This window comes from Rhineura floridana, chromosome 17, assembly GCF_030035675.1.
Source record: "Rhineura floridana isolate rRhiFlo1 chromosome 17, rRhiFlo1.hap2, whole genome shotgun sequence".
In the NCBI taxonomy this organism is placed as follows: Eukaryota; Metazoa; Chordata; class Lepidosauria; order Squamata; family Rhineuridae; genus Rhineura; species Rhineura floridana.
Genome location: NC_084496.1, coordinates 23,302,231 through 23,323,366, shown reverse-complemented (window position 1 = coordinate 23,323,366; position 21,136 = coordinate 23,302,231). Strand labels below are relative to the sequence as shown.

The 21,136-nt window shown below is 44.3% G+C and overlaps 1 protein-coding gene across 3 annotated transcripts in view; it reads right to left on the bottom strand.

The window, feature by feature from the left end:
* Window positions 1-21,136, bottom strand: part of LOC133371831 (multidrug resistance-associated protein 1-like) — a 100,660-nt gene that overhangs the window by 30,942 nt on the left and 48,582 nt on the right. The window contains exons 10-21 of one of the 3 annotated variants that reach the window (XM_061599679.1): window positions 20,612-20,773; window positions 20,008-20,100; window positions 18,827-19,030; window positions 14,765-14,911; window positions 13,323-13,410; window positions 11,060-11,132; window positions 8,535-8,661; window positions 7,348-7,524; window positions 6,821-6,988; window positions 5,881-6,058; window positions 4,370-4,393; window positions 89-175 (exon numbers count right to left, since the gene is read on the bottom strand). In XM_061599679.1, coding sequence (XP_061455663.1) covers window positions 89-175; window positions 4,370-4,393; window positions 5,881-6,058; window positions 6,821-6,988; window positions 7,348-7,524; window positions 8,535-8,661; window positions 11,060-11,132; window positions 13,323-13,410; window positions 14,765-14,911; window positions 18,827-19,030; window positions 20,008-20,100; window positions 20,612-20,773 — 1,528 coding nt within the window. The remainder of the gene's footprint in view (window positions 1-88; window positions 176-4,369; window positions 4,394-5,880; window positions 6,059-6,820; window positions 6,989-7,347; window positions 7,525-8,534; window positions 8,662-11,059; window positions 11,133-13,322; window positions 13,411-14,764; window positions 14,912-18,826; window positions 19,031-20,007; window positions 20,101-20,611; window positions 20,774-21,136) is intronic. The other 2 variants (XM_061599677.1, XM_061599678.1) reach the window with 2 other exon arrangements.

Genomic DNA, 21,136 nt, shown 5'->3' with positions numbered 1-21,136 from the left:
TGTGCAAGTACCTTTATATGTATGAATGATTCTTCTTGAAAACTACAATTACATATCTACATAGAAGATTGCAGCATTCAAGTTGTACCTTCCCTAGAGTTTAAAGCAGTGGTGAGCAGGTCCCCCAGAGGTTGCTGGATTACAACTTCCATTGTCACTTGCCGCTGGCCTGGAGCTGATGGGAGTTCAAGTCCAACAACATTTAGAAGGCTACAGGTTTCCCACCACAGACACCAGTTCCAACCTACTCGATGAACAGTTATTAAGAATTTGTACAGCTAAGTACAATCTCCGCAAAGGAATCCAAGTCACAGAAACCAGGGCATTTTTCTCAAAAAAGAATTAGGGGTTCTACGACAGAATCCTTAACCTCCCATTTTCCTATACCTCTAAAAAAATTCCAAACGTTTTACATGAACGCTACCTTCAATCTCAAATTTCAATTGTCCTTAACACCTCAAGACTCAAGCTTACCAAAGGTGGCAGTGGAAAGAAAAATGAATGTCAGACACAGTTCCACTGAATACAAAAGGCCTCCAAAGTTGCATGTGAAGAATGTATTATTAAAAATGCAAGTGTATATGAATATTTTACAAAGCTTGAGCTTGTCAACTAGGGATATGCAAGAATTCTGCCCAATTTGGATTTGGTACCCAATTTTCCATTAATTTGCTTATTCACTATCTTTGCAGATCGGATTTTTATGTAGTGATTATCAATGGCTATTTTCAGAAAGATTTTTTTAAAAAATTATGTCTAAAATATTGATATTAATATTGATATTTTATCCTATGATATCTCCTTTAATTTATCAAATATTGCTATTTCCTTTAAAAATATCAGTATTAATATCTTTTCCGGGAGAAAAAAACCAGATCGGTAAAAGCATCAGCTTGTGGACAAAGAATGAACTGGATGATAGCAGCCTGTTAGGTTGGTGGAATGCTTTTGAACCAGCACTGGCCAACGGATCCCATCCCTATTACTGACTACATTTCATCTGAGTGGTGAGGCACTCAACATGAGCTGAAACCTCTGGTACTCTTAACCCTCATGTCAAAAGATCTATCTATCGATCTATTTTTTTTATACACGGAGCCAGTGTGGTGTAGCGGTTAAGGTGTTGGACTACGACTTGGGAGACCAGGGTCCGAATCCTCACATTGCCATGAAGCTCACTGGATGACCTTGGGCCAGTCACTGCCTCTCAGCCTCATGAAAACCCTGTTCATAGGGTCGCCATAAGTCAGAATCGACTTGAAGGCAGTATATTTACATTTTTAAGTCCTCAAAATGAAGGTGAAACTACAGCCAGACTTACTGGGTGGTACTCAATCCTAGTCCTATTCACAGGAGACCCATTAAAGTTAATAGACATGACTAACATGGACCCAGAAAATCTTAATAACTACAGGCTGGTAGCAAATGTTCCATTCTTGGGCAAGGTCCTAGAAAGAGTGGTTGCGGACCAGCTCCAGACGCTCTTGGATGAAACCGATTATCTAGATCCATTTCAATCGGGCTTCAGGCCCGGTTTTGGCACGGAGACGGCCTTGGTCGCCCTGTATGATGACCTTTGTCGGGAGAAAGACAGGGGGAGTGTAACTCTGTTGATTCTCCTCGATCTCTCAGCGGCTTTTGATACCATCGACCATGGTATACTTCTGGGGAGACTCGCTGATTTGGGAGTTGGAGGCACTGCTTGGCAGTGGTTCTGCTCCTACTTGGCGGGTCATCTCCAGAAGGTAGTGCTTGGGGAGTTTTGCTCGGCACCCTGGGCCCTCCAATATGGAGTTCCACAGGGGTCAGTACTATCCCCCATGCTTTTTAACATCTACAAGAAGCCACTGGGTGCCGTCATCAGGAGTTTTGGAGTGCGTTGCCACCAGTATGCTGATGACACGCAGCTCTACTTCTCCTGCTCATCTTTTTCAAGTGAGGCCGTCAAGGTGCTGAACCGATGCCTGGCTGCGATAATGGACTGAATGAGAGCGAACAAATTGAGGCTCAATCCAGACAAGACTGAGATGCTGTTAGTAGGTGGTTCTCCTGACCAGATGGTGGATGTTCAACCTGTCCTGGATGGGGTTGCACTCCCCCTGAAGGAGCAGGTCCGTAGTTTGGGAGTTCTTTTAGAACCATCCTTGTCATTAGAGGCACAGGTAGCCTCGGTGGCACGGAGTGCTTTCTATCAACTTCGGTTGGTGGCCCAACTACGCCCCTATCTGGACAGGGACAACCTTGCTTCAGTTGTCCATGCACTGGTAACCTCTAGATTAGACTACTGCAATGCACTCTACGTGGGGCTGCCTTTGAAGACGGTTCGGAAGCTACAGCTCGTGCAAAATGCAGCGGCCAGAATGTTAACAGGGACTCGGAGGTCCGATCATATAACACCGATTCTGGCCCGCTTGCACTGGCTGCCTATATGCTTCCGGGCCCGATTCAAGGTGCTGGTTTTAACCTATAAAGCCTTACACAGCCTGGGACCACAATACCTGTTGGAACGCCTCTCCCGATACGAACCTACCCGTACGCTGCGATCAACATCAAAGGCCCTCCTCCGGGTGCCGACTCAGAGAGAAGCCCGGAAGGTGACAACGAGAAAAAGGGCCTTCTCAGTGGTGGTCCCCGAACTATGGAATTCTCTCCCTGATGAGGTACGCCTGGCGCCAACGTTACTATCTTTTCGGCGTCAGGTAAAAACCTTCTTCTTCTCCCAGGCATTTTAGCATTTTAACGTTTAATATATAATTATGTAACATCTTAACATCTTAATATTTTAACCAGTTTAATACTTTTTTAACAGTTAATATTTTAGTATTGAGTTTTGTACTTGTCTATGTGTTCAATCATGTTTTGGTTTTTGGTATAATTTTTCTTCATTTTTAGTTGTTTAATAATGTTTTAATTGTATCGGATGTTATATGTTGTGAACCGCTCAGAGAGCTTCGGCTATGGGGCGGTATAAAAATCTAATTAATAAATAAAATAAAAAACTTAGGGTCATTAATTTCAATGGGTCTACTCTGAGTAGGGCTTAGTTTACTATAACCCTTTAACTTTGGGGGGGCGAGTCTTTACGATTCTGAGCCACATTACTATCTCTCTCCCAAACTGATCTCCATGAATGCAAGACCTAAAGGTGAAAAAAGAACTTTGCTTCACAAAGGCACAACAGATGTAAGAAACGAAACCTTTCAAGATTAAGTCAAGAGTCTGAGGTCTAATTACACAGCCCACTTAAGTATGGTTTGAACTGTTCACACTGCCAGGCTTTCCCCATAAAGGAGTGGGTTATTTTTTTAAGGAGTACAGAGGTTTCTCTAATATAGCCTTATTCAACACAATTACAAACCCTTGAAGAGGGTTGCAGGGATATAAATAGTTTCAAACTATTGAGGCCAATACTATCTATCACTTTTCATCCAACTCATTTGCCAAGCTAAAATGCATTTGATTTTTATTAGCTTCAACAATGGCCAAGAGACCCTCCGTGGCGCAGAGTGGTAAGTGGTGGTAATGCAGCCGAAGCTCTGCTCACGGCCGGAGTTCGATTCCAACGGAAGGAGAAAGCCGAATCTCCGGTAAAAGGGGTCGAGGTCCACTCAGCCTTCCATCCATCTGTGGTTGGTAAAATGAGTACCCAGCATATGCTGGGGGGTAAAGAAAGGCTGTGGGGAAGGAACTGGCAATCCCACCCCATATATACAGTCTGCCTAGTAAACGTCACAAGACATCACCCTAAGAGTCGGAAACGACTCGCACTATAAGTGCGGGGACACCTTTACCTTTTTTTTTTATGGCCAACTCAGAGGATATCAGATTAGCAAACAGCAAGTCCACGGCCTACTTCTACAAAGCCAGCAAGCAAGCTACGCATACTATTCTTCCAACCGTGCAAAGTCTCTGATAATAGCACTTGGGTCCCTTAAGGAATTGACAGCTGAGAGATGATGGCCGGGATCCAAGGAAGCACGCAACGTGCCCTGCATTCCCAAAGATACTTTGGGCTTGAATTTCTCAGACAGCAACATCCCCACGCCACATGGCAAGCCAGGTTTGGAACTGAGAGGTCTTTTCAAAGCAAACTTGAATAGGACCTGGGAGGTCTGGTCTTCAAAAGTCTTAGTGGGGTGCCCAGACTCTTTAAGTGCTCTGAAGTAGCTGAATCTTGACTATAACACTAGGTAGACAGAATAAGATAACAGCAATCGGCAAAGGAAGAATAGCCAGTTCCAAAAAGAACCACCGCATCAGTCCCAATGACAATTTGCTAAACCATGCTTGCTTTAATCTCAAATGAAGGTTTCTTTTAAGAATTACTATCATTTATAACATGCACAAAAAACCTTTCAGTACTACAAACCTTCCTCTTCTTCTGACCTGGTACCTGTAGGTTCATGATGGAAGGAGAAATTAGCAAAAAATAAAAATAAATGCACTATTAATTTATGAGAAAGCTGTTCTGCTATGGAGGTAAAAAAGACAAACCTTTCCCTGAGGCGGTGTTGTTTATAACAGCAAAGAGAGACAGAGGCTAGGAAATCAACTTATAGTATTCGGACAACAAATACTTATTCTGGAAGTCTGCTAAGGTGCCCAATCCACCAGGAGGATCTCTTGCACAATCCCCAGTGAAATGAATAGGATCTGAGCTTTGTTTATTCAAAAGAATGCCACACCAAATCATTACAGAAGCATGAAGGAAAAAGAAATCCTACTTGTTTCATTAAGAAAAAGCTGAAGGCTTGAAGTGATAATAATGGGTTAACAAATAACTATAATGTTATGAGACTATCTTGTTACAGTGCCCCAAACCATCCCACTCAGAACAAAGGATCATAACAAATCCTATTTCAGCAAATACAAAAGCTGTGGCGGGAATTAATACTGCTTGATACAAGGGTGGGCATCGATTACATTCCAAAATGAAGTTCCAAAACTTGAAAAATCTTCTTCCCAATCAGGGCAAATAATCCCATGTGGTTAAATTGCTTTGAAAGGTGACCCACACCAATTATCACATCAATTGGAGACAGATTAAAAGGTTGATCAAAAAAAAAAAAAAAACCTTAGCCATGCTGAATACGCACACACAGGCACCTGAGCAAGTTTTGCATCACGTTTCTCTTATTAAAATTCCATTCCCCAGCCCCTGAAGACACATTAGCAGCTAGAGAAATCAGACTTAAAGCCATTTCTGAGGCCTCCAGTTTCTCTAGATGAAACTGGAGTGACAGACAAGATAATTTTTTTCACCAATCTAAAGGCAGATTTGCCATGTTTTAAAATGCGTTGCAAATTGCTTGGACCTTCGGGTAACAAGCAACCAGCAAGTATAATAAAAACAACATGGACTGCCTTCAAGTCGATTCCGACTTATGGCGACCCTATGAATAGGGTGTTCATGGTAAGTGGTATTCACAGGGGGCTTACCATTGCCTCCCTCTGAGGCTAGTCCTCCCCAGCTGGCTAGGGCCTGCTCAGCTTGCCACATCTGCATGAGCCAGCCCGTTCCTTGTCCGCAACTGCCAGCTGGGGAGCAACTGGGCTCCTTGGGACTATGCAGCTTGTCCACGGCTGCACAGGTGGCAGGGCACGTCACCCCTGAGCCACTCCCTGTGGGGGTGATCTTTAGCTGGCCCTTGACCCCCAGGAGACACGAGCGGGGATTTGAAGTCACGGACTCTGGACTCCCAGCCAGGCTCTCCTCCCCACTGTGCTGTACAACAACAACAATATCATCATCTGGATATTATTAACCCTGTTGCTGTTTTCCACATCATAATCTGCCAGCCCTATGAAGCAAGGCATGCTGGGAAAGTTTCCAATGTCTCCACATGCAGGCAAGCTAGCTTAAAAAAAATAAACCCTTACCTTCCTTGTCCACATTCTGTTCTGCACTAGCGTATGTGCGCAGGAACTCTGCGAAGGCCCTGTCTTGCTTTAGCAGCTCTTGGTATGATCCCATCTCTGAAATTTTTCCTTCGGTCATCACTATAATCATATCCATCAAGGGCAGATAACCAACACCATGAGTTACCAGAACTCGAGTCTAGATGCCCAAAGAAAAGAAAAAGCAGTCAGAGAGTCCAAGGGGATTAGAAACTTGCACATTTGTTGAAGATGCTACAGTACGCAGAATATGATTTCTAATGCCTAATTTCCATAAATATATGTTCTAAGTGCAGAATCTTTTTTTAAAAATGTGTTTAGTAAATCAAGGCAACTGAAAAGTAGTGTGGTATAGTGCTTAGCAAAGGGGTGGGGAACTTCAGACCCAGGGGCCAAATATGACCCCCCAAGCCTCTGGCTCTCTAGACTTTCCCCAGGCCATGCCCTCACTGGCCCTGCTTCACACCTTCCTTCAGTGTTTTTGCCTGGCTAGAATGTGTTTTTGAACTCTGATAATGCCTTTGCTCGCTAGATGGAGGATAGAGAGGAGCGCTAGAGTGTGTGGAGAAACTGGTCTACTACACAATGTACAGCTGTTGCTCTGCCTACTTTTGCTTCTGGCTCCACCCAGCAGTGGCGTGTGGCCCCCAGAAGGGTGCCCAAAAAGGAATGTGACCCTGGGGTTGAAAAAAGTTATCCAAGCCCTGGCTTACAGCATCTAACTAGGACTGGAGGGAGCTGGGTTTAAATCTCCATTCAGCCATGAAGATCACTAGGCAACCATCAACATACACACACAGACAGCATCCTGAGCTTCCAGCAGAAGACGAGGGCATGAAAATATTTCCAAACAGCTTTCTTGAATTTTGCAAAAGATCCCCTCCCATTAAACAGAATTAAGCCATCCTCAAACCACACATACTTTGTTTTTCAGGATTCCCTTTGGTCCAACGACTTTGTCAAAGATGTGTTTCCCAACATGAGCATCGACAGCTGACAAGGGGTCATCCAGCAAGTAGACATCAGCATTACAGTAGACGGCTCGAGCCAGGCTGACTCTTTGTTTTTGGCCACCAGATAGGTTTACGCCCTGGTGAAGAGGAAGGAAAAAAAAAAGACACCCTGTGACATCAGCTGGAAAGGGCTTCTGCTTTGTGAAAAGCCTGACTTCCATTTCCAAAGGGACTCTTAAAAAGCAGCGGCTTCAATCCAGACATGCATACACGCTACACTCATCTAAAAGGCAGGCACGCATGTCCAGAGGCCACTATCATTTGTGCACATGTTCTTGCTTGCACAGAAAACAGAGACAGAGGTAAGCCTCTGGGGTTAAAGTCACCTTCCTACAGACATTCAGGATCTGAGCAGTGGATCTGCTCTCCCCATGCCTGGAGCAATCATACAGAAAGTCAAACTGTGGAGCCCATGACTGCCCAGGTACCTTAATACCTTTTCTCCTATTTCTGTCTGGTCTCCTGATGGGAAAATCTCCAAGTCTGGCCTGAGGGCACAGGCCTCAATCACATGTTTATATTGGCTCTCCTTCACCTCTCTTCCAAATATGATGTTCTCCTTCAGAGTTGCATTCTGGATCCAAGCTTGCTGAGGGACATAGGCGACGGAGCCCTGCAGAGATCGGAGAGCGTCAGCGCTTCAAGATTTTGGGCCACTTGAGCATTGTGGAGTCGGGTAAAAAAGAGTGGAGTGTACATCGTCTACTATGCCTGTCTCTCCGTACCATTTCCCACCCTGCCCCATCCTTCTCCCAAGTCCACTCTGACATCTCACAGCACTAGCTCGTTTGCCTTGCCTGCCCATCTCACCCTGCCCTAAGCTTCTTGTCACCCCCCCAAACCCATGACTCTTACAGACAAACCCATGCCAGGAGGAGGGAACAGAAGCAAATACTTTGTTTTTCAGTTTTCCCAGTTGGATTAATAGGTCTTTGCCACGGGCATCTACTTCGTATTGTTTTAAATGTATTTGCTGCTATTTTCGGTGTTCTTTTTAACTGGGTTTTTTTTTAGCTGTTAAGATGTTGGGCTACGACCTGGGAGACCAGGGTTCGAATCCCCACACAGCCACGAAGCGCACTGGGTGACCTTGGGCCAGCCACTGCCTCTCAGCCTCAGAGGAAGGCCATGGTAAAACCCCCTGTGAATACCACTTACCATGGAAACCCCATTCATAGGGTCGCCATAAGTCAGGACTGACTTCAAGGCAGTCCATTTCCATTTTTTATTGCAGCTTGTACATCGCCTTGAGTCATGTGTGTGGAAGGCGATAAAGAATAAAAAAGATGCCCTACACTTGGTCCAATGATGCTGCGTAAAGAACAGCAATATCACATGGTTAGAGGGGAAACCGGAAACGTTTGAGGTCACCAGCCAATCAGGAGAAAATTCCTCCCTAAACGAAGGCAGGGTTACCCCCAAGCAAGCAGCAGCACTCAGCCAACAGCTGACTCAAAGACATGTGTTGCTGAACTATAAAAAAAGAAAGGAAGAGTCTATTTCATGGCCATGCATCCAACAACCAGCGCATGTCCTTCAAGGATTTCATCTGGAAGAGACAGATCCCCTCTTTGTATCTTGCATCCTGTGTATTTTGAAGGAAAGATGTTGGTCCTATCATACCTTGAGAGAGACGTGCCCTTCTCTTTTTTCCATTTCTCCTAGAAGTGCAGACAACAGTGAGGATTTGCCACAACCGACCTGGCCAACGACTGCGATCAAGCGGTGTTCTGGGATCACAAAATTAATGCTGGAACAAAGGGGAGGGAAGGGGGCAAGAAAGAGCACAGGCTTCAGCTCCGCTATTTCAAGATGCAACATCCGACTTACAAGCATTAAAACAGTAAGAGGGAGTTTATTAGCATCGACCAAAGATACTGGAAATGCATTCACAATGGAAGACAACCAGTGAGAAACAAATCTGTCACCAGGAGTGGCTGGCAGGGAGGGGAAGTTCCCACATCTGCCATCACAGCAGCAGCAACGCTGCTGTGTACTGGGATGGGATGGGACCAAGCGGTGTGGGTGCACCAGCTGACCTGATCCAGAACTCCAGCTAGGGCACCCATGCCACCCACCTCACCCTGCACCATCCTGATATACGATAGCGATGCTGCTGCCGGGAGGTCAGTTCTCCAGCGCTGCCCCTCTCCACCAGCTGCTCCTATCTGAATCATTACACGGTGTGGGCAGAAGGCAGATCTCTGGGTAATGTGTAGTAGATCAACAAGGATTTTTTAAGAACATAAAAAGAGCCCTGCTGGATCAGGCCAGTGGCCCATCTAGGCCAGCATCCTCACAGTGGCCAACCAGTTGCCTCTTCTGGGAAGCCCGCAAGCAGGAACTTAGCACAATAGCACCCTCCTCTCCTGTGGCTTCCGACAACTGGTTTTCAGAAGCAAACTGCCTCTGACTATGGTGGGAGAGCACAGCCAACATGGCTAATGGCCATTGATAGCCTTATCCTCTGTGAATTTTTCTGAACCTCTTTTAAAGCCATCCAAGTTGGTGGTGGCCATCACTGCCTCTTGTTGGGAGCAAATTCCACAGCTTAACTGTGTGCTGCATGAAGAAGCCCTTTCTTTTGTCTGTCCTGAATCTTCCTACATTCATCTTCACTAAACATTCACAATTTCTAGTGGTATGAAAGAGGGAGAAAAACGGTTCTCTATCCACTTTTTCCATGCCATGCATAATTTTATAAACTTCTATCATGTCACCTCTGACTTGCCTTGTCTCTAAACTAAAAAGCCCCAAACGCTGCAAGCTTTCCTTATAGGGGAGTTGCTCCATCCCATTGACTCTTCTGGTTGCCCTTTTCTAATCCTTTACTCTCAACTTCGTAACAAAAGTACTTCCCTGCCAAATTAGGCTGCTGAAACGAAGAAAACTTTGAAGGGGGGGGGATTTTTATCTGATAAACAGAGAATTCAATTCTGGTACTGCAAAAAGAAGTCTAGGGCAGAATATGCATTCAGGAGTACCCTGGCCCTTAATTCAGGGTTGTACCATTCCACCATTTTGCACATGGGTCTGGTTGGTGGATCTTGGGATTCGAACAAAGAAAGATCTCTGCAAATCTACTCAACCCAGCATTGGAGAAATTGATCTCCAGGGCCAGGAACAGCCTTTTCTCCCCTACTAACAAGCATTCTAGGATCAAGTTAACCAACTTCTTGCAGCCTAGTCCAATGCACATTTACTCACAAGCATCTCCAACGGAATTAAATATGAGATGCTCCCAGGTACAAAAGATTACAGCCTGGGGGTGGAGTGGAGGTGTCTTCATACAAGGTGAATTTTCTACCTGGATTTCCCTTCTGGGTGGGGAACTCCATGTGCCACGTATGTGTATCCCTAGGTGTTCCAACCGATTCCCAAGCAGCTAACGTGTGAAGCTGAAGACTAGTGCCCGGCCTAGAATGACACCAAATTCCTCTCCCAGTTCAGTGAAAATGCCAATTCAACAACACATTCAGCCTACGATATAACTGGTGGTGGTGGTTACGTGCCTCCAAGTCAACTACGACTTATGGCGACCCTATGAATCAGTGACCTCCAAGAGCATCTGTCATAAACCACCCTGTTCAGCTCTTGTAAGTTCAGGTCTGTGGCTTCCTTGATGGAATCAATCCATCTCTTGTTTGGCCTTCCTCTTTTTCTACTCCCTTCTGTTTTTCCCAGCATCATTATCTTTTCTAATGAATCATGTCTTCTCATGATGTGTCCTAAGTATGATAACCTCAGTTTCATCATTTTAGCTTCTAGTGGTAGTTCTGGTTTAACACCCAATTATTTGTCTTTTTCGCAGTCCATGGTATGTGCAAAGCTCTCCTCCAAAACCACATTTCAAATGAGTTTATTTTTCTCTTAACCGCTACGATATAACTATGTTATATGAAAGAGCTTGAGGATATATGAACGTGAAGGGAGTGGCCAGCAATAAAAACGTACCCTTTAGTGCAGGGGTGGGGAATCTGCAGCCTTCCAGATGTTGTTGGGACTACAACTCCCGTCAGTCCCAGACAACATGGACAATGGTCAGGAATGATGGGAGTTGTAGTCCAACAGCATCTGGAGGGCCACATGTTGCCCACCCCTGCTTTAGCAGGGGGGTTGGTGGGAGGAGAAAAAGCCATGACTCTTACTTATTCAAAGATGGAAGATCACTTCTTGACCAGCTGAAGGTGGCATCCTTCACAACAATGCTGTTGCCATCGGCTAGTAAATCATGAAAGAAGAGATTGTTTTCATACAGGTCAAAACACAAACACAACAAAAAAATAGCTTGCACACCTACAAAGACAACTTCCATTTCTGGAGCTTGGCTGGGGTAAAAACAGAGAGGGGGGGGGGAGATGGTGGGGGAAGCATTTATAGGGAAGAAAAAGGTTAATCACCCTTGTCGCCACAAAAGGGATGGAAGCATCTGTCATTTTCAGTTCTCTCAGATTCTCATTTTTCCAATCTTAAATTCAGTTCTGTACATTTCTTTAGTGATTTGTGATTAAATCCTCATGAAAATTCTCCAGCATTTTAATTTCAATCAATCAATCTTTATTTTTACCCACCCTTTTTCCAAAACTGGAACTCAGGGCGGCTTACAAATAAAAACTACACATAGGTAAAAAACATACAAAAATATACAATTAAAATAGAATTAAACTATTTGTAACATTAAAAACATAAAACATACACTTAAAATACTAAGACAATTTAAAACTAAGAATTTCACATACTAAATACATTTCTGTATGTAGTTTTGGTTAATGTATATATTTTTGCAACCGATGTCTCCTAACGTAATGCCGTTTTGTACATTATTTTCAGGAATGTATTCATTTTTATGCACACTTTCCCCAATATATGCATTTTTGCAAACACTGCTCGGAAAACTACATTGCAAAATTCACATAAGTGCAAAGTTTGAAGGATCACAGAGTTTCAGTTCTCACGTTGTTTCGGAAAGTGTGGATTTGATAAATTTGGCTTTAAATGCAAACTGAATCGAATTTCTCCCCCATCCCTAATCTCTACGCTTGCCTTACAAAGAAAAACAGACGGTTCAAGAACCACGTGTTTGCTTTGTAACATAGGTTTGTCCGAGATTTGCAAATTACTCAATTTGCTGCAAGAATGCAGCTATATAGCTATGGATTTACGCCTCATTTAGAAGAAATGCACATGTGCGCACACAGACTGTCACTCACTCTAAAGCCATGTAGCTCTCTGACTGCAGGCAACGGAACCTGCAAATTCTTGGGTGTAGTAGCCATGAGGTTCTGTGCTTATAATGACCAGGTGAGGGTGTTTCCAAAGAGAGATGAGGTTTTGAGCATCGGGCCTGCTATTTCAAGGGTAACTTATGACATGACTGCCCTACCCTTCCGCCAAGGTGCTCAGAGTGGCACGTTCTTCCCCTTGCCCCATTTTAATCTGTAAGGCAAGTAAGGCTGAGTCTCCCAGTGAGCTTCTCAGTCAATATGAAGCTGGGTCTCCCTGGTCATGGTCAAAAACTTAAAACTACTACCCCAAGTAGGGCAGTGTACTGTAGAGAAGAAGAGGAGGCCTTGGAGAACTTATTGGCCCATCTGGATCTGTGTGACTGACTTTTGCATGTGGACTGCTATTGGATACTATCATGTATTCCATAATGAAAGCAGCTGGAATTTGAAAAACAGGCTTGTAGCATAGCTAGTACTGGCAAAATGTATTATACAGCCGCAAGAGTGGCTGCATACTATAGCCTCCTCTCCGATGGTCAGATTTACCTGTCCTAAGCATGACTGCACGGGAGTAAATCCCATTGAACTCAATACGCATACAAATGATCAGACCCGCCTTTCCCCCTCTCCTCTCCCCTTCTCCTCCCTTCTCCCTCTCCTCCCCCTCTTCCTTCCTCCTCCTCCTCTGCCCACTCCAGCCCTCCCTCCTCCATGGTCAGTTTCACCTATCCTACACATGATTGCAGGGGAGTAAATCCTACTGAACTCAGTAAGCATGCAAATGATCAATCCATTCTTAGCAAACTTGCACATGATCCCATTTCTTACCTCCCAGATTAAAAAGCAGAGAAATTCACTAATTGGCAATATATCTTGAAGTTTAAGACTGTACTTATAGGCAACATATATTTCTATCAAACTTTAAAAAACAGGGAAATTGGGCAGATATAGCCGGCTACTCTCAGGAAGAAAGAGGCAGAGATGAGCTATGCAAGGAGACTAAATGCTAAGCAAAACTTTGTATCAGATTATATATGGTGGGATTTACAGATTCTAACCCTTAAAAGAAGCCATCCTGAAGTCTGAGCAATGCTGATTTTACAACCTGGGTGTGGGGGTGCAAGAAGTGAACGAGCTGCAGAACACCAAGCTTTCCCCCTCATCTCCCAATAAGCATTGAACTTACAGTCTTTGATGGAGCCTCTGACGATACTGTCTGGATCCAACTCTTCATGAGACAGGAACACTCGGAGACGCTTCAGAGACACACTTGCCTGGACAACAAAACCAAAAGGTTGTGAGAATACAGCATACATTGTGCCTTTTGTTTTCAGATGTGCCACAAATTTTGCCCTCACAAAAAAGTTTAGCCACACAATGCATAACAAAATTACGGAATTTGTTGCCATAGGATGTAGTGACTGCCACTAGTTTAGGAGGCTTTTAAAAGGGGGATTAGATGGTTCCTGTAGGTCCCCCCCCATTTATGGAGTGCTCTCCCCAGAGAAGCCCACTTGGTGCTAACCTTATCATCATTTCTGTGCCAGGCAAAGACCTTTTGGGCACCACCAATGATAAACATTATTAAAACATTCAAAATCATATGTGCTTTTCTTACTGTATTTCTTTACCTTGCTTGTAAATTCCTTCGGGATTTTCTTAGTGGGAAGTGATGCACAAATTTAATAAACCTAAACTTTCTTGGACAAGGTCTGTTTGTTTACAATTTATATTTATAAGATTCCTTATAAAATAAATTCTCTGAATTTTGTACAAAGCATTGTACAAAAGAATAAAAATCTACAATACAGTCTATCAATGGCTAATAGCCAAGTAGAACCTCCATGCTTATAGACAGCATGCCAATGACTACCAGTTGCTCTGAGCCAACAGTGGGAGGGCTGTTGCCTTTCTGCTTAGCTTGGGGGCTCCCCACAAGCATCAGATTGGCCAATGTGAGCAATACGACCCCCCAGACCTCTCCATCTGACATTCGGGCTCTCCCAAGACCACATCCCTCACTGGCTCTGCCCCCTATTTAAGCTAAAATGAATAACATTTTATATATTGCTTGATTGTAAATAGAACCTCTAAGCGGTTTACAAAAAATAAAACAAACACTGCAATTATCAACAAAAGGAAGTTAAAAACAGGAATTTAGTAAATAGTTTAAATCCGCAATAAGCTAAAAACAGATTAAAACACATGTTGACTTCTACATGTTTAGAAAGGCTTGCCCGAACAAAAAATGTATTTAGCAGGTGTCGAAGAGTACAGCAAAGGCGCCTGCCTGATCTTAACAGGCAGGGTGTTCCAAAATGCGGGTCCTGCCATGCTAAAAGATTTGTTGTAAGTGTAATGAATATTATGTGGCACCTGCACAGAGCCAGTTCTGCAGATCAACGTGGTCAGCTGGGCATATATGGGGTAAGGTGATTAGAATGCTTCTGCCTGGTTTGAGGGCGCCATTTTGAGCCCAAGAGTTGCGCTCCCTTGCGGCCAACCTTCTGGGGGCCACATGCCAGTGGTGAGTGGGGCCAGAGGCAAAGGTGAGCACTCTTAACTTGGTACAGTAAAGAACACTTCCCACTCCAGCCATAAGGGAACTGCCTACAATGAAACTCTTACTTGCACAATGCTGCTGATGACCATTGGAAGAATGTTCAAGGGGAACCGGAGGATGTTAAACAATGCCAGAGACACAAATGCCTTCTGAGCATCCAGGACATTCTGGTCAGAAACTGACACATAAACAGCAAATGTTGATAAAGCAACCTAGAAAGAAGACAGATCAGTGACAAGTTATGCCTGTATTTTTGTCGTGTATCTTAAAAAACAGGAGGGGAAAACAGAGTGAGTACAACTTTACCTGTTGATTACCGCCTTCCCAAACCTGACTTTCCAGAAGTTCTGGGCTACAATCCCGATCAGCTGCATAGTGGTACGACACTGGGACTTATGGGAGTTGCAGTCCAAAACATCTAGTGGGCTCCAAGTTGGGGAAGGCTGTTTTATTGGTACCAGTGGCTTCAGAAAAACATTTAGCCCCAAGGAGGAGAATATCCATGAGTTTTGTTCCTTTCACCAAACCTCAATGGGGTCAGACCGCTGGCATAGGGAAGCCTAATAAGCCATTCCTCTTTCCCCTTCCCCATAAAAGGCTCCAGTAAGTTGGGGCATGACAACCTCGTGGCACAGACAATGCAGGTTTATATGCAGGCATAAATACTGTATTAGGAAAGAGTGCGTTCAAAAACCTACAGGACAGAGACCCTCACAACATCCCTGTTATCGGGTGCCCAAGAGGGGACAATGCCTTTGGCCTACATCTCAGGATGGGTTTTCAGCAACAAAGCACTTAAAAACAAAGGATTCCTTTCAAAGGGCTTGCTGCCGCTCTGCTTATTTTGCTGTTCTTAAGAACGCTGAAGGTGGAAATAAAAGTCTTCCTGTACATGAACGTGACAGGGGTCACTCATTGTCTTCAGGACTATGCAAATATTAGTCTTGTATAAAGGACGTGCAGAAGGACGTTCTGCACTACAAACAGCAAACTATCCCTGGAGTCCAGCTTAACTGGAGCGGCCCGGGCGTAGTTGCGCACCTGGTTTCCAGGGGCAAAGACTTCAGGAAGCGACCTTAGACAAGGTCAGACCATCCAGCCCAGGCCCGTCTACTATTCTGACTGGCAGTGGCTCTTCACAGTCTCAGCCAGAGGGACTTTCTCAGCACCTGCTACCCAGTTTTTGGGTAGGGACTGAACTTGGTGCTTTCTGCAAACAAAAGAGGTGATCTACCATTAAGCTGCAATCTCTCCCTCCTTTCCTTTATGCTGGTAACCAGAGACAGCAATGATTAAATGGGCGAACTAACTCACCACCCCCAACATTTCATTTACCTATTATATATATTTAAGTTTCTGTGTTTCTTGGTATTTGTCTTCTTGCATTTTAAGTTGCTTTGAGACACTTTTGTGGAAAAAAATGAATAAATACAATAAATAGGAAAAACAGAGAATGTTTTGAAAACATATTAAGAGTCAGGGATCCCTTCTGTCTTCACCCTCACTCTTCCCAAGGTGCATCCTGACTCACAATATGCAGCGCTCACCCCACTAACACATCACACCTAGATAGTGTCTTACTTCCACACCTAGCTAATTTCCCTATTATAGAAACACAAATCATGCCACACCCACTATTTGTTCAGCATCATTCATCCCTACTCATTCTGCTCCCACACCTCACACACACATCCACTGATACACATGAATGCACCGTTCACCAATGTGCCTGACGTGTAAGAGACACAGATTTAGTCACTCTGCTCTATTCCATGCCATTGCTACAATACCCGATGGACAGAAAGGAGACACCAGAATTGAAGAAACTCAAATCTGGCACTTTGGGTTAAGTTACCCAAATCAAGGATGCTGGGTATCATTTCTTAATAGAAAATTGGAGAAGGAAAAACACACCACTGAGACCTTGGAAGTGTTTGCAGTGGTAATTAGAAAAAAATGGGAGAAAAGTGATGATAGCCACTTGGATCAGGAAGGCCAACCCCCTGGCCCACACTTCTAAAAGCTGCTCTCTACTAACCATGAAGACTAGAAAATGTTTATTTTTTTCCAAAATGAAATATGCTTTGGACATCAAGCATGGCACAATCTAATGAATTCTGTACTGGCATAATGAAACATTAGGCCTGCCCACTGTTGGGTGACAGAATCCTGGCATTGGTTATTCTTATCCAGCAAGGCAACTTTACATTCTTATTAAGCCAAAGCACAAAATACGCACACTCTGGTCACAGACTGCCAAATTGACATTTGAGCCTAACTCCTCGCTTGGATGCTCTATGGACAACTCAATGGACTGCAAACACCAAAGCACAAAATCAGGAGTAAGGAAAGGCTCATTCATGCAGCACTTTGAAATTGCAAAATTCTTTAGAGCAGTGGTTTCCAAACTCCCCCCCCCCGGACCTCTTGAAAATTGCTGGGGGTCTTGATGGACCACTTAATGTTTTTTTCTGTCTGTCACAGCAATTATAATGTGCTGTGCTAGATTTTGTACGGTTTTTAATTGTATTTTTACAGACATACCGCAGACCACCTGAATGAAGCTTATCTGCGGACCTCAGAACCCCTGCTTTAAAGCTCCATTTTACAACGGGAAAATGGGACCATCTCCCCAAGACCATTGTGAGTTGGGACAAACCCAAGTCCTGCTCCTCAGTCACTACTTCAATGTTGCTTTTCATAGAAAAAGATTTGTGGGTGAACATGTGGACACCCCTTCAAAGTCACCAAAGATGGAGCGTTGCAGACATTTCCTTCCCAAAGCTACCGCTTCTATCCTTCGCTCTACCTTTGCTGCAAATGTAAACATAAGCTGCCGCCGAAGGGAAAGGAATCCTCAAGTGGAAAGAACACTTAACACCTCTAAACAGCACATATTTCATCCTAATATGTAGCTGTGGCTTATTTGCCAACCCTAGACAGGGAAACGGCAACCTTTGTTTGAGCAGGGCGGCGAAGCATTTCCATGCAATCAGTCAACTATACTCTGTGGAATGACTGAATTAAAAAAATAAGAATGAAGCCAGCTAGAAAAAGGTAAAAGAATAGCAAAATGTACCCGTGCTACCCCTGAGTAGACTGGCACAAGAGGGTGGCAGACTCCAATCAGCTTTCAGCAACAGATGGAGCTGGAAGACATCATACGTTGACTTTGGCCAACACCTTGCCCCAAGGAAGGATGCTGTCAAGGAGTTAGGCGAGCGATGACCAGAAAGAGGGTGTTGTTGGTTGGGGCACCCAGTACATGGAATGCCCTCCCCAGAGAGACTTGCCTGGCACCGTAAAGCATTTACTTTCCAACAGTAGGCAAAGGATCTTCTAATATGGACTGTTCGTTTTATTGCTGCAATTTGTCTTTTGCTGCTGATTTTTTCACCTTGGTATTGTGTTTTAGCTGTTATTTTACATGGTTTTTATCGCTAGCAGTTGTGCTAGGATTTGTTTAAATTGAAGGGTTGCATAAAAATTTACTGTGCCTGTAATCCTAACACTGGTGATGGCAGGGATGGGAAATCTGAAGGCGGATTTAACCACCCATCTAATGGCCTGCTAGGCTCATGCCAGCAGGGGAGAAGTGAGGTCGGCTCTCTCCTCCATACATTTGGGGGGGGGTTGGCCAAGGGGCAGTGGAAGTGGGGAAGAAAGGGAGGGAAATCATTGGAAAAGACTTGGGCCAGCTCCTGAGCTGGTTGAAATCTCTCCCTGGTTTTGCAGTGTATTGAGGGATCACGACAACTTTGGATCATTTGGATCCAAGCCATGTCCTCAGCCCCTGCCATGCATCCTTTGTGGCCTTTTAGATGGTGCGCTGGCATCAATTGAGCCAAGGTGTCCGAAGTTTCCACGGGGGGGGGGAACTCTACAATATCAGGGTCATAGGATTACATGTAAAGTTAAACAAAAATTGGCCGACAAGAATGTCCTAGCTTGAATGATGAGTCACAACAAAAATAAAATGGATAATATCCTTCTAGCATTTCCACTTTCAATTAGTCTCCAGGTGTGCAACAAGCAACAAGAAGAATTCAAACAATGGATGGCCAGCAGCGGAGTGTATTCAGGATACCATCTCCCAGCAGGTTTTTTGAAAGCCTTGCTATACTTACCAAGAAAGGGGCACACACCCACGTGAATGTTCCCACTGCAGCAAGATAAGCAGACTTTTTGAGCACCTTCAGCTCTTCCTGTCTGATCCCCAAGACTTTTTCTTTGAAGGCTAATTCCCAGGCATAAAGTTTTAGCACTTTGATCCCATTGAGAATTTCATTCATCAGCTTAATCCTGTTGTCTTTGCAATTCATGTGAGCAACCTGAAATGACCCAATTGCAAGACAAGCAAGTCAAGACAACTCTCCCAAGTCAACCTGAAATACTTCTTGAATAGTACTTAGCTTTTTTTTTTTTTAAAGGTATTTTTTGTAGCTCTGGGCTATAAAATGGGAGAGCATTAAGAAGTGGAAACTGTATTTGCAACTTAACAATTGACATATCCTGGCAAACCAACACCACAGAAGAAACCAAGAGATAATTGCAGATTAAAGCATGAGACTAGCTTGAATCCTTCTTCCCAAAACAGAAAGGTGGTGGTGGTAATAACAATATCAACAGCAGCAGATATTTCAGCAGCATATTTTTTATCTCTACAGCTGACTATGTAGTTTACAGAGATCTTCTGATGGGGCACTTTTGATGGATCCTCCATGCCCGTGACATTTGGATGCCTTCACCAGGTACTGAGCCTTCTGTGTGGCAGCCCCTACCCTGTGGAACTCCCTACCAGCTTCTTTCAGAGGTCTTTTGAAAATGATATCATTCAGACAGGCCTTTCAAATTTGAATTTTCTCTTTTTTAACCAATCTCTATTTACTGATGTTTGAGAGATGTTTTTATGGCCATTCCTCCTGATTTTATTTTTATATGTTGTATTCTGCCTTGACATATGCTTATTAAAGTGCGGATTATAAATACACAGATAGATAAATAAATGTACCAACAATGCAAAATAGCTCCACCAGCACACTAACCTTTTGTGCTTACTTTTCTGGGGCCTAAACAACAGAGAGCCAGCTTTTGCAATATCACTTAGAGAAGATTCTTTCCCACCGTAGGTGAGCAGCAATTTACAAGCCTTCACATCAGACCACACCACAGTGCACCTGATACTGGTTTTAGTAACTGGCACTGTCATTTGTAACACTCTTCTGCGCAGCCCGAGGTCAAGAAGATTCAATACACATGCTTTACATGCAGAATCAAATCGTCCCTATGCAAAGAGAAACCCTCCTACCTGATAGGTCTTTGTTTTCATTGCTAACACAGCGTTGACAGGAACCAGTAGCAACATGACAGCCACGCCAGCAAGCACTGAGGGACCTAAATTCTAAGGAGGACAAATTCAGAATGCAGCAGGGCCAAAGAATGGAAACCCGTAAGTCAAAAAGTCACGCCAGAGTGCAGCAGAAGCTGCCTGGAGTATTGGAGATGGAGCCCCGCTTTGCTACCTTTCAGGGACAGCAAATGGTTTGCAGACACACAGCCCTCTATTAAATCCTTGGAATCTCCAGTTAATGTAGCAGAGAGTAGGAAAAACAGTTCTCTGCACAACATCCTGAAGAGCTGCTGCCAGTCAGAGAAAACAATACTGGTCTTGATGGTTCAATGGTTTGATTTACTGTAAGGCAGCTTTCCATGTTCAAATTCTAGTTGTTCACTGAGGGTTACAGCGTAGGAGCTATCTGCACTTATGGCCCCTCCTCGCTCCCCCACCCCAGAATTTGAGGCCCACATCCTGGAATTACAAGGAGTCTCCACTAATCTGGACTTCAGGCAAGGGGAATGAACACCATTGTCTGTTCACAGTTCCATACATAGCGCACACATGGCACTCTTACCTGCCAGAGCAAATACAGGGCCAGTATAACTTGAAGAGGCGCAGACCAGACCATGTTGATGTAGGTGGCCAAGTCCATGAACCTCTGGGCATCTACAGACATCAGGTTGACAATTTCTCCAACAGTAGAAGTCTTCCTGGCTGAATTTGTGATGACCAAGGCCTTGACAGGAGGAGAGAGACACAAGGAAGAGTCCTAATGGCACTCTAATAGGTTTGTTGGGGCAAAAAAACCACCTTTGTATTGGCAAGGACCTCTTCATTAGATGCAGGAGTTTGGCAGTGAGGATCAGAGATGGGGAGACTCAGGCCCAGGCCTCAAATGCACCCCTACAGTTCTCTCTATCTGGCCCTTGGGACTCTCCCAGGCCCTGCCCCTCCCCTCCCCAGGCCCCTCCCCTCCCCAGGCCACACCCCTTCTCTCCAAGCCACCCCCCCTCATCCTTTGCATCCTCTTTGAGTGCTTTTGAACTCTGATAATGCCTCTTGCTTGCTTAGACAGAGGACAGAGAGAGAGGTGTGAATA